The 12,849-nt window shown below is 48.2% G+C and overlaps 1 protein-coding gene across 4 annotated transcripts in view; it reads right to left on the bottom strand.

The window, feature by feature from the left end:
* The window catches only part of AIG1 (androgen induced 1), a 202,173-nt gene that overhangs the window by 98,630 nt on the left and 90,694 nt on the right, over positions 1-12,849 (bottom strand). For all 4 annotated transcript variants that reach the window (XM_077143352.1, XM_077143353.1, XM_077143350.1 and 1 more), the window contains exon 3: positions 11,882-11,983. In XM_077143352.1, the coding sequence (XP_076999467.1) occupies positions 11,882-11,983 (102 nt within the window). The remainder of the gene's footprint in view (positions 1-11,881; positions 11,984-12,849) is intronic.

Genomic DNA, 12,849 nt, shown 5'->3' with positions numbered 1-12,849 from the left:
GAAGGAGAGAGAAAAGCATCTTACAGGCCTCTGCGATGGAGCTGGGCTTTTAAGGAAAAGAGAGGTTTTCAAGGGGGGGCACGTTTCTTCGGACCACGCATGCTCTGGAGGGCGCAGGAAGGGTTTGAGAGCTGCTTTGCAACGACGAGCACGGAAGCCCAGAGGCCACGTCCCATCATGTCAGGGGAAGGCTCTGGGCTGTACCCCAGGCTCCCTGTGGAACCGAGTGGAGCTGGGCTGGGCTACAGAAGGAATGCTTTCCTAAGGAAACGTTAGAATTTATTCACACACATGTAAATAATCTCATGTGATCCTCAAATATAGGATGGTGAGACTCTGAATATAGTTTAAAAGTGAAGATATCGTCTGATTATAGTGAATGTTTCCCTCATATCTAACACGCTTATTGAAAAGAAATATGAGAAATATTAACAGGGGAAGACAGGGCGTTTGGGGCAGGCTGATGTGGGGCTGGTGGGACACAGGGGTGGGGTGAGCTGTGTCCCCCCAGAATTCATGTTCCGGGCCCAGCCGCTAGCCCTGGCAAGGGGGCTCTTTGGAAAGAGGGTCCTTGCAGGCGTCAGCAAGGGAAGAGGAGGCCAGACTGGGTCGGGTGGGCCCTCGTGCCACGTGACCGGGGTCCTTCCAAGGCAAGGGGATGTGGTGGCCACGAGAAGACGGGGGCAGAGGGCAGAGGGGTGTGGCTGCCAGGCAAGGTCACCGGGAATGGCCCCCCTACAGGTCTCAGAGGGACTGTGGCCCTGCCCACACCCCGATTTCAGACCTCCTGCCTCCAGCGCTGCCGGAGAAGATATTGCTGCTGCTTCAAGCCCCCAGGGTGGGCATCGGGTGTGGGAGCCAGGAAACCTCTTGGCCGGCCCTCCCCCACCCCCAGTCCTGTCTCCTGCTCCTGGGACTTGTGTGACCCCCAACGCTGATGGAGGACACCCCCTGATGCATTTTCCTTTCTTTTTCTCATCCTTGCTTTGCTGATGAGGTTGAGAAGTGTCTGAGGAAGTACATTAAAAATCAGTCCTATTAGAGAAATCAGGTTCTCCAGGGAAAAACACTCAAAGGTGAAAGAAAGAGTGCGGTGCTGCAATTCTGAAGCAAACCACGCTTCAGACAGATAGCTGAAGGAAACACGGTGAGCTCACGGAAGGTTTCTGTTTCCTACAATAGAATTTTTCAAGCAAACTTATCAAATGGAGGCAATTGGTAAACAAAGTGGTATAAAACACTTAGCAAAGTGTAGTGAAAAGCTACCGAGTTGATTTCAATTATAAGTCACTACATGCAAAGAGTGTTTTGTGAACTTTATTAGTTTTTACATAGTTATTATATAACTTGAATCATTTAGAAAACTACCATATTCTATGATTTTGACTTAATTTTTGGCTTGACGTCTACGAAACGACGAGTCTGGAAGACTTGAGTTTATAAAGAAAAAATGTCTTTATTTTAGTGATTTCAGTTTAAACTTAGAAAAATATTGAATTACTTATTGCAAAATTCCAGATGAAGTAAAATGAGACGTTCTGGGAAATTCCTGCTGACAAAACGTGGCTCTGATCTTAGAAGCACAGGTTTCCCGGGATTACTAAGTGAGATCACTAGAATTAAAAAAATGAGAATGTGGGAGTCTTTTATAGTCTCCTCAGAGAGCCTGGGAGTGGTTGAACCATCTTTCTTTTGAAGAAGCGCAGACTCTGATTTTGTATAAAAATCTAGGGGGGGGGGCAGCTTTCGAGAGGGAGGGGCCTGGTGTGCACAGCGGACGTCCCACGTGGCTGCCAGGCCAGGGGGTCTGAGCCTCACCTCAGCTGGTCCCCAGGTGGCCGGGCGAAGCTAGCTCAGACCACCCACCCACGCCGATCCACCCACTTCCAAGGAAAATCAAAGTGTGACCTCTTTATCCAGCTGACCTGCCCCGCAAGGGATGTGGATGCCAACACGCAGGGAAGGACGGAAAGCTCAGTGAGCAGCTGGGAACAACAGCGGGAGTGTAAGGCTGCGAGCCTGTGCTGAGGAGCGCCCCTGCCCTGAGACAAGCCCGGGGACCCATCCAGGAGGGAGAGAGTTTCCTTCCTGCCATCTCCCCGTCACCTACTACCTGCCCCAACACGCCGGGGGCAGCTCCCCTTCGCCATCGACAGCCAGCTCTCCACGTACAATTTCAGCCTTAGAGCATCTTCTCTTCCTTCAAAAAATGCTTGAGGGGAAGCCGCAGTGAGAAGCCAATTTTCTCCAAGACCAAATTTTTTCAACCTGCTCCAGCGCGCAGCTCGTAAAGAGAGGACATCAGCCCCTGGGTGTTAAAACACATGGTCACCCAACACCAATGGAGAGGCCGTGTGTTGGCCGCGTGGCCGATGCCCACCGAGGAACTGCTCGTAGTGCGACCCTTCTAGAAGGCCCATATTTCATCCAGAGCAAAAATCCGTTTCGTGGTCATGCGCAGGGACACGTCCTGTACAAGCAGCGGGCACAGGCTGGCGCCAGGGTGGCAGCAGCTCAGCCTGTTCGTCATCGCCGTGCTGAGCTCTGCCTGGAGTGTGGCCACCCCAAGGGCCAAGGCCCTGGACAAATGCACCAAGAGAACCTTCAAGTTGGAAATGCTATGTAAAAAAATGGTCGAGCGATCTTTCAATCGCCCTCTGAACTTGCAGTAGAAGTTGCTTTTCATATTTTTAGGTAAATATTGCCCATCTACCCAGTGCAGAAAACAGGTTAAAATGTGGCAAGTGAGTGTGCCCATATGTCTTCAATCGAGCCTCAAGCTGAGAGCCGAATGCCAGCCAGCACCTCGCACCAGGCATCTGTGTCAGAGCCACAAATGCGGGGGCGCGTTGTCACAGCTGCAAATTAAACACACAACTCAGACACTGTGGAATGCAGTGAAATATCTGATTAGCTCGTATTTGCCACGTGTGACTCCTGGCTGTCAAATTCAGAGTTTAAACAAAGCTCTTTCCAGAGGTGCAACGGAGGGGAAATTTCTCCTTATAAAAGTAAGGAAGATTTGAGTTCTCTGTCCAAGGATAAGCATCTCATGTTTTATACCAGATTTTAAGGAGTTCGGTTCAACTCATATGTGAGGAGCACCTATGAACTCAGGGATTCCAAAACGAAGGCGATTTCCACCGGGGCACACACTCAGCTGAGAAGCTGTAGGCCGAGTTCGATGATGACTCGTTACTTACGGTGAGCACCTCGGGGGGTGAGGGGACTGTGCCAGGCCAGGGCGCTGGCGGCACTTGGCCCTGGGCATTGGGGGCAGTTTGGAGGCCCCAGCAGGAGTCCCGTGGTCTGCTGCAAAGCAGCACCTGGCCTGAAAAGAGGAAGAAATGGGCCCAGAAAGGTCCACGGCCTCAGTCTCCCCAAAGGGCTGAGCAGTGTGAGGACAAATTTAGTGGTATGGCTCAGACTCAGATGCCCAGAAAATAAAAGCTGGTGGGGCACGTCTTAGTGGGGAGCAGGGCTGGACTGGCTGCTCCTTAGTGACCACCGCTCCTGAGCCTGGCACAGGAGTGGACAGGACAGGGACACGGAGAGTCTCAGTGCACAGTGGCCAGCTCCCGGCCTGGACATCCTGGGTGTGGGACAGGGATTCTGGGCCCCCAGGAAAGGTTCTTTCCCATCTGACCCACACAGGACCAGTGCACAGGCCCTCAGCAGCTCTGGCTATCTGGGGTCCAGCCCACTGCAGGTAAGGGCCCCCCCCAAGGTGAGTGTCCACCTGCCACCACCCGTTGTTGCCAACTCCAGCGCCACCTGCCTCCTCTCAGAGCCCTGGTCACAATGCCCCTTCTTGGCCCTGCAGAGATGGGTGAACACCCCCTGTCCCTCTGGCCTGGGCATGGGAATTGCTTCCAGGACCCCAGGGAGCCACCAATCGCCCCCAGTGTGGTGGCAGGGTGGCCGAAACCCGCTGCTTGGCCAAGCAGTACTTCGTTCCTGGCTTTCCCCAGTGTGGAGCCTCTGAGGTCGCATAAACACAACAGCACCGTCTCAGCCCCTGAGCCCCACCCAAGGGTGCGCCATCTTCTTAAATCCCAGTATACGATCCCCAAAGGTCCCCTGAGTCTCCCACTGGGGCTTCCCGGCAGCCCATCCTGCTTCACACAGAGCAGACCAGCATGAAGTTCGCCAGGGATGCAGTGGGAGGTCTGCATTTAGGGTGCAAACAGCAACCCCAAGAGCTGGAAGTCTCAGCTCCTGCAGCCCTGGTCAGGCAAGAAAGGTGTGGGTGTTTCAGCGCACAGTGGCGCCAACGGGAAGGAGGCCGGGGACCGGCCAGGCTGGACTTCCCAGGAAATGGCGAGGATGGACAGACGCGCTGCCATGTGGCCGGAAGGGACAGGTGCAGTGGTGAAGGGCCCACCTGCTGTGACTCAGTGACCTTTTCCGAGCATGCCCGGGGACCCGGCCAACTGGGGTCACGCCAGGCAATGAAAGCCGAAGGCCAAAGAAGCAGATGCGCCCTGTGGGGCTCAGGGCCCGCGGGGGGAAGGGGCCGGTGGAAAAACAGGAGCCGGGCAGGGCGGCAGGGGAAAGCAGAGGGGGGGAAGCAGCTGGGACGAGCAGACTGAGAAGGGGCCCCCAGGGCCTGGGAGCCCAAGGATCACGAGTGGGGAAGCACACATGTGAGCTGGGAGCCCCCCAGGTGAGGGGGCAGGCAGGGGTGGAAGGAGGGTGGGAAAGGCCCGGGCGCACCGGGGGGGCAGGTGTGCCAGCACCCGCCAGCTCCCATGGGCAGCTGGGAGGGGGGGGCATCACGAACTGCTGGTGACACAGGGCCCCCAGGGGGCTGACCCCGCAGGGCTGCTCCCTTGGGTTTGAATCAAGGCCCTGGTGTCCATCGTGGGGTGGGCCGCCTGCCGAGAGGGGCTGCCTGGGGTGGCCAGCACGTGGCCCAGCAGAGTAAGGAGAATGTGAGGGCCAGGAGGGGACCGCAGGGGCAGGCAGGGCAGGGCGGGCTGGCCAAGGGGAGGAGACCCCGTTCCTACAGAGCCCTCAGGCTCCTTGAAGCGCCCCATCCCTGCGGCTGTCACTGGGGAGGGAGCAGAGGCCGGTGGCTCTCAGGTGGGTGGTGGGGACTCGGCACCGCAGGCCGACCGTTGGCTTTCAGTGTCACTCCCCTCGTGGCTGAGGCCAGGGTCCGGTAGAGCCAGGACAGGAGAGGCAGCCTCCCCGATGTCACTTGCTGTGGCAGATATCACGACTGCCGAGGCTGGAGCTCCCGTTAGGGACAGCCCTGGAAGGGCCTCGGGGGCGGGACTCTGCCCAGGCACCAGGTCTGTGCATCTGTACGGGGGGGAGGGGCCAAGGCGGGCCAGCAGACCCCCCACCCCCACCCCCAGGACACATCGGAAGAGCGAAGGGCAAAAGGAGCAAAAACACATGGATCAAATTTACTTTGAAATATCTACAGATTTAAGGATAGGGGGCAAAGTGCCGGAATAAGCCACACTTGGGGTTTTTTGACCCCAAAATATCTGAATATAAGTTTAAGAGTTTTGGGTGAACTCCCACTACTGCTGGGTCTGCCCATCTTTTTCTTTTCTTTTCTTTTTTTTAACAGCTTTGTTGAGATATAATTCAGATGCCATGAAATGGACCCATTTAATGTGCACAGTCCAGTGGTTTAGTGTGTTCAAGGTCTGTGCAACCACCAGCAGAGTCGATTTTAGTATATTTCATTACCTCAGACAGAAGCCCCCTGCCCTTTAGCCGTCGCCCCTCTGCCCCCACCCCGCTAATCCAGGCTGTCTCCAAGGAACTCCCTATCCTGGGACTTGCGAAACACGAGTTTCCATTTGTACTGGGGTCTTTTGGGACCATCTCCTCTCACTTAGCACAAGGTTTCCAAATGCCCACCTTATAAGTGTAGCAAGAAAATAGCAGAGAGTAAGGCAAATAATATTAGCCTTGAATTCTACCCATGAGAAATTACTTCCTTGAAAGGGATTTGTGATGGCAGGAAATTGTTTCCAACACCATTGTCTGACTGTTGCTTGGAGAGAAAATAACTGATACGCAGAAAAAATAATCTATAGTCTCTAGAAGAGCTTTCCAATAAATCCGATCCAGGTTGTTATCAGCTTGATCGTGGGCTCTCGTCGTGTCCTCTGGACATCAGATCAGGCCTTGGGCGGCAGTGGCCCTGGAACACTGTGACATGTACCAGAGCCCCCCGGGGGTCGCACGCCAGGCAGCCAGCAGACTCTGAGGTGCCGGCGGAGAGCAGAGTGACAGTAAATGCACAGGGGGAAAGAGGCATACAGTTTGAGATGGCATTCTCTGTCAACTACTTCTCGTTTTTTAATTTACTTGACCATTGAAGGAAAAAAAGGAAGTGCAGGAGAGAAAGTGAACAAGACATGATATCTGTAGGGTCAATTCATGAATTCAACAACTATTTCTTGTCCAACATGTGGAGGCTTTGTTTTGGGTGCTTGGGGCCGATCGGTGCCTGAAATAGACAACGATCCCCACCCTTATGAAAGTTCTATCTAGGAGAGGGAGCAGCCCGCACACCGTAAACCCAGCAGGTGAGCACATCACATCACAGGCCTGGGGTGCCAAGCGCATGAGGGGGCACAGATGTGCTACGGAGGGGCAGTCCAGGCAGCCTCCCTGAGAAGAGAGACTGGGATAGACATGCAGAGGTGGAGAGGGAGTCAAGCAGATCCCTGGGGGAGAGCATTCCAGGAAGAGGAGGTGGCACAATCTACTCATCTTGATCTGATCAAATGTTAAGAGGATGCCCATAATGCGCCAAGAGCTATTCCAGGTGGTGCTGAAGGAAAAATGAATCCCTGAAACTCAAGGAGCAATTGAGAAGACATGGTATAAAAAAGCGGCTACTGTGGTTCTTCATCCAAGAGCACATTTCCCCACTATTCTCCTCTTTCCCACCTCCCTCTCTGCCGCAGCGAGGGCGCTTCTCTCCACCTACCCACTTCTCCCCTCCTGCAATCTTCCCACCAACCTCTCCCCAGGACCCCTTTTCTCTTCAGTTGTCTGTCCCTCCATCTTAGAAAATTATTCCCAGTTTCTCTCAAACATCAGCTTAAAAAATACATCTCTAATTTACAAGAATACTTCTGTTTGAAATAACAAATGACAAAATAAAATTGGCAACCGCTGATCAATATATTAAAATTTATGACTGATTTAAATTGACAAAATAATACAACATCTTGCCAAAATTTAGAGCTGCAAAATCTACTACAGGAGAGATGGACTGGGTAGAACTAATGAACACAAGTGAAAATTTTACAAAGGCAGGAACCACAGTCATGAAATTTGAAATGGAAAGAAAGCACTTGCCCAGGAGGATGCTCGCCTCAAAGTCAACTCATCCTTCTCTTCCTTCCCTTCAGGGTAACGTTTGTTTTCTTTGTGAGTTCATTTGGGAATCCTAGAAAGAGTTTCCCAAGATATTTCTAACCCATGCCCCAGTTTTTTACATTTATTTTTGAAGATTTTCCAAATATCTTGTACTTACTTGAGGATATACTGGGAAATTATGAGAAAGGTCAGTTATTTTCACATGAAATGTTCACCATGATCTTCTCTCAACCAACAGCTCATTTTATGAAAGTTCTAATATTGGGGTGGCACAGGCTCTGCAGATAATGAAATGCACAGCCTGTGTGCTCTGGAATTGGACACTTTCCATAAGCCCTGTTATCTACCAAGAGAATAATTGCAAATCTGAGTTCTTGCAAAACCAATGATCCCCCAAGTGGCATTTAACGCCTTCTCTTTTTGGAAAGACAGATGTACAAAAAGTTTAGCAATTACCAACTGCCAAAATAATATTGAACAGAATGAATAGTTGCTTAAATTAATGCTCTCTTGAGGAGAACAACTGAGACATCAAGCATAAACAGAGGTAGGGCTTGCTTTTTTGCCCTCCTCATAAATTATAAGGGGTATGAAGCCCTCCTGCTGTGACGCTAAGGGATCCGAGGACATGTCTACTGAAATATCTGTAGTGGCAGTAATGATATCTTAACCTTCTTCAGTGCTCTGCATTCTCACAGCACTTGATAAATATTAATTAGTTCTTTCAATAGGCAGAAGACTGCCTCATTGTTGGTTATTTTTGCTGCAGCACTGATGAGATTCTGCAATCTGCTATCTTTCTAGTTTACGTATTTATTTATTTACTTATTTATGGCTTTTAATGTATATTTACTCCATTGACAGTGCTTTAAAATTATAATCTGCCGAGCAGAAAGGCACAGGGTTCTATTTTTGTAACCAAGAAGGAGGGCAGAATAATAATTGTGCTTCTCTTTGTAGAAGTAAAAACAGCCCTTTCGGGACTCCTCTGTCAGCTCAGGAATTACTTTCCTGCTTCCCTTCCTCCATCTCAAATGCACTGTTTCCATCCTTTCAAACGGCCTGGTTTTCCTCATCCTGAAACCCCAGGTGCCTAGCCAGGTGCTCCACCTCTCTTGGGTGTCAGTAAATGCTTGCTCAATTGAAATGAAATGCAGCTCTGGTCATTTGCTGACATCAGCTCTGTTTTCCTTTTGTCCGATCACCCATGGACTGAGGATGGAAAGGGGGTGGAAGGATGGAAACATTCTTCCAAGCTCCAAGAGCAAATGCACAGACATTCTTTTCATCATCAACACCTAGTGAATGCCTCATGGTTGCTATGTGCTGTTGAATTGATGGGAAAGCAAAGGTAAATAACCCAGGGACCCCTGCAAAGATAGAATGATTTTTGATTTTGGATACTGTGCTGGTTTGAAGCTGTCATGTGCCCCAGAAAAGCCATGTTTTCTTTCTAGTCAATCTTGTGGGAGCAGACTTATTGTTTGGGTGGGATCTTTTTGATTAAGTTGTTTCCATGGAAATGTGACCCACCCAATTGTGAGTGGGACCTTTTGATTAAGTGGTACCCATGGAGATGTGTCTCTGCCCATTCAAGGTGGGTTTTAATCTGCTTACTTGAGTCCCTTTAAGAAAGAACCATCTTGGAAAAAGCTCAGAGCTGACGTAGACCGAGACATTTGGAGATGCAGAAAGAAAGTGCCTTTGGGGAGCTGGTTGAAACCAGAAGCCAGGATCGCAGCAGACATCAGCTACTTCCTTTCCCAGCTGACAGATGTATTCCAGACACCATCAGCATTTTTTGAGTCAAGGTATCTTTCTCTGGATGCCTTAGTTTGGACATTTTTATGGCCTTAGAACTATAAACTTGTAACTTAATAAATCCCCTTTATAAAAGCCAACCCAGCATATTGCATTCCGTCAGCATTAGCAAACTAAAACAGATATTGAAATGACTTCATTTAAATGTGCTATTGTATATTTGTTTTTTATTGCAATGAATTAAAACTCATTGTTTTGGCTATTTAATGGAGGCTGGAGATAATCTAGAGTTACACAACCCAGGCTCTGTTACACTTCTAACATCCTATTTGCACACTTTCTCTCCTCTTATTCAAAGAAATCGCAGGATTGGTTGCTGAGAGGAAAGAGGTGGACAAGAGAAAAGAGATGTGATGTTTTCCTTGAGTGATGCCACGTCTAATTTCTGGCCACTCTAGTGTCAACCTCAGTGATTTCAGCCCCTGTGAGTTTCCAAAGGCATCCTCACTGTTTTTGTGCTGGGCTGGTGGGTGCTGCCAATTCAAGATGGACTGGCAGGTGCCCACAAAGTGACACCACCCTGAATTTGTAAGCTGTGTTACAGTACTGAGGCTCGATCCCAGGCTCCCAGAGAAGATATGGAGGCTCTTCAAATAGGGGGTCTCAGGCTGTATGTAAGACAACACACTTCTGCTCTTGAAATTACAAAGACCTGAGCAGGTGATGGCAGACAGGGTGAAGCAGGCAGAAACATTTAACAGACACAAATTAAGCTGGCAAAGTATTCAGTACAATATATTCTAGGCTCCTACATTGTCAGATATAATTTCATAACACAAAATTGAAAAGCATATGATTGAAGGAGCAATACAACAAACACGTATATATTTTAAAAATTGCAACTATAACAGTATTTACTAATATAAGTATCCAAAAACTTTCCTTTTCTTGCCTTCATTTCCAAAAAAGCACTAAATATTATTGTTACAATTGAAATTTTCACAAAATCTGGGCCCTACCTACAGTGATAATCTAAAAAACAGTTAAAAGGAAAATGTACTTGTAATCAAAGTATACATAGTTTTTAAATGTTTTCATCAAAATGTAAGTGGGAGAGAAAAGTGTACATTTGAGGCCAAAGAGAACTGGGTTCAGATTCCAGTTTTCTGACCCTGGGTGAAGTGATTTGGGGCAAATTATATTACATTTCTGAGCTTCAGTTTCCTTTTCTCTAAATGGGATAATAATTTCTGTTTTATAGGGTCATTGTGAAAATTAAATGATACAACAACTGCAGAATGAATGGTGCACAGTAGGGTTCTCAAAACCTAGTAGCTACTGGCATTGACTGGCAAAGAATTTTGGAAATTGTACTGAATTCATTCACTAATTTAATACACAGGTATTGAACCTACTACATGCCAAGTAACTGGACAAAGCTCTGGAAGTTCAAAGGTTGTCTTTTTGTACTATTCTTGTGTGTGTGTGTGTGGGGAAGATAAGCATCATAGAGATTTGAAACAAGCGCTCAAAGCTCAAAGGATGGAAAAGCGAACTTCGGGGCTCCCCCGAAGGTGGGAGCGGGACTAACTCTTAAAGAGGCACAGAGGTGGGGCAGTGAAGAAGGGAAGGTCATCTGGGCAGAGGATTGCACATACATGGGTTGTGAGAGGGGTTTTTGCATTCAAATCAAATGAGAAGCTGGAGAGGGGCAGAGTGACCATGATGCGAAGCTGAACTGTCAAAACCCAACTTCTTTGCACAGTGCTACACCAGAGGGGCCATGCCAGTCGTTCACCAATGTGGTTCTAACTGGACTTAAAGAACATTTCGGTTCTCTGAGATGTGCCACTTGCCCTGAGCTGGCTTAAGAAACGAAAGATCACAGGCCCTCAGCACAGTAATATGTGTTAATGCACACTGCTTTTCTTAAAATATACCAAAATCAGGGGTAGAAGGGAGGCTGTTATTTTGGGATGCGTGATTTCTAGCTCTTTCTTCCCCTATAATTTCTGCGATGGGTTGCCCTTTTCACCAGGAGCACACTGTGGCATATTCTAAAAATTGCTGTAACCAAATGCAGGCTTCTTAGTTAAAAACAAAACAACGCTCACTTGCAAAACTGAAAAGGGACACACCACAAAATGTCCTCCCATCTTGTAAGGCAACGTGCAAACCAGCCGAGGTATGTGATTTGAAACTACTGAAGGTAAAGCTGTATCCAAAGCATCACAAAGAATCAGACTGAGAAGTACATAACCTGGCAGCCACAGGCACACGCCCTGCGGTGGGCGGGACCTGGCAAGGCGGACAGCTCCATGGCCAAAGACACCTCCAGGGAAAGTAGCCACCTTGATGCTCTTGGTGGGTGAGGACTCTCCAAGGACAATAACAGCTATTACCCCACTCCCCTTGGGTGGAGGTGGGGTCGGCTGTTTACAGCCAAATAGACGTAATCAATCCTTAGACGCAACCACGGGATAAGCCTCTGAACATAAGGAATAAAATCATCCCTGGAATGAGCTAGTGGTGTTTTCTAGTGGTTCATCTAGTACATAGCTTTACTGATGATGCAGTTTCATGGAAAAGAGTTGTTTTTTTTTAATTTATATACAGTTTCTTTCTTGAATTGTAATTTCTCGTACTATAATCTTTCGTTTCACAGCCACTTAGGTAGAGTCTATGGAAAGTAAAAATGAGAAACGATCTCTTCAATAGATCTAAAACAACCACAACAACGGTGTCATTGGTTTTGTCCACTCACCATTCCGTGATTCAGCCACCCTGGGATGAAATTGTCAAGCAACTTCGGGTAAATCATCTCTCTGTCGTAGGCGTAAATGGTCCAGAACACCACCACGACAAACTGGAGGGGAGAAGAAATCCTTTACTCCAAATTCACCAACCATCCACTGCTTACAAAACTGTTGTACAATCTATTGTTGAAAGAACCCAATTTGGAATGTCTGGTGAAAGACAAATCGGCAGCCAGCTAATGAGGACAGTTCTAGCTTGCTTTCGTTCATGGTGACAGCTGGGTCTCTCCTCTCCCCTTGCTGTCCCCAATGTGTCTCTCGCTGGGGCACAGGCACTCATCTCTGGGGGTTCCTGCTGCCCGTTTGATTTCTCTCAAGAAGGTTTAAAAATTCAGTGGTGTTTTTTCTGATCCCATTCCCCATTCTACAAAGTTAATGCACATCTAAGGAACTGCAGCGTGGGTCCCTTTTCCTTGAACCCATCATACGGTTTAAATTAATCTTCACGTTCTCAAGTTCCCATTTCATCATGAACAGCATTGAAACCACCGCTCTAAAATGTCCAAAAATCACATTTCCAACCAATGTATTAATTTACGCAGCCTAAGCAAGGGCTGTAGGTGCCCTGAGAAGCAGTGCACATGGAGAGTAAAGGAAGATTCTGAATTGTCTTGGACTAACTTTTAGTTCATATGGGTTCCAGAGATTTGTTTTGTCCTGTCAGCAACATAATCATCAGAAGAGAATAGAGAATGCAGTAGATTATCAAACTAATGATGAGAAAATAAATTCAGATAAAGAAATTAATGTCTTAAGGCTTTAACCGTCAGCATAGCATTTAAAAGAAAACAATATATGTTTTTGTGGATGTCAATAACTGTGGTATGAGAAAGGAAATTATCCCAGAGAGAGGAACTGAAGACTTGTAGGGCGATGCCTCAAAATAATAAATATTGCAGAGTGAATCTTAAGATCA

Source organism: Tamandua tetradactyla, chromosome 25 (genome assembly GCF_023851605.1).
Source record: "Tamandua tetradactyla isolate mTamTet1 chromosome 25, mTamTet1.pri, whole genome shotgun sequence".
NCBI classification, from domain to species: domain Eukaryota; kingdom Metazoa; phylum Chordata; class Mammalia; order Pilosa; family Myrmecophagidae; genus Tamandua; species Tamandua tetradactyla.
The sequence above is the reverse complement of the archived record's forward strand: the minus strand, read 5'-3'. Positions and strand labels throughout refer to the sequence as shown.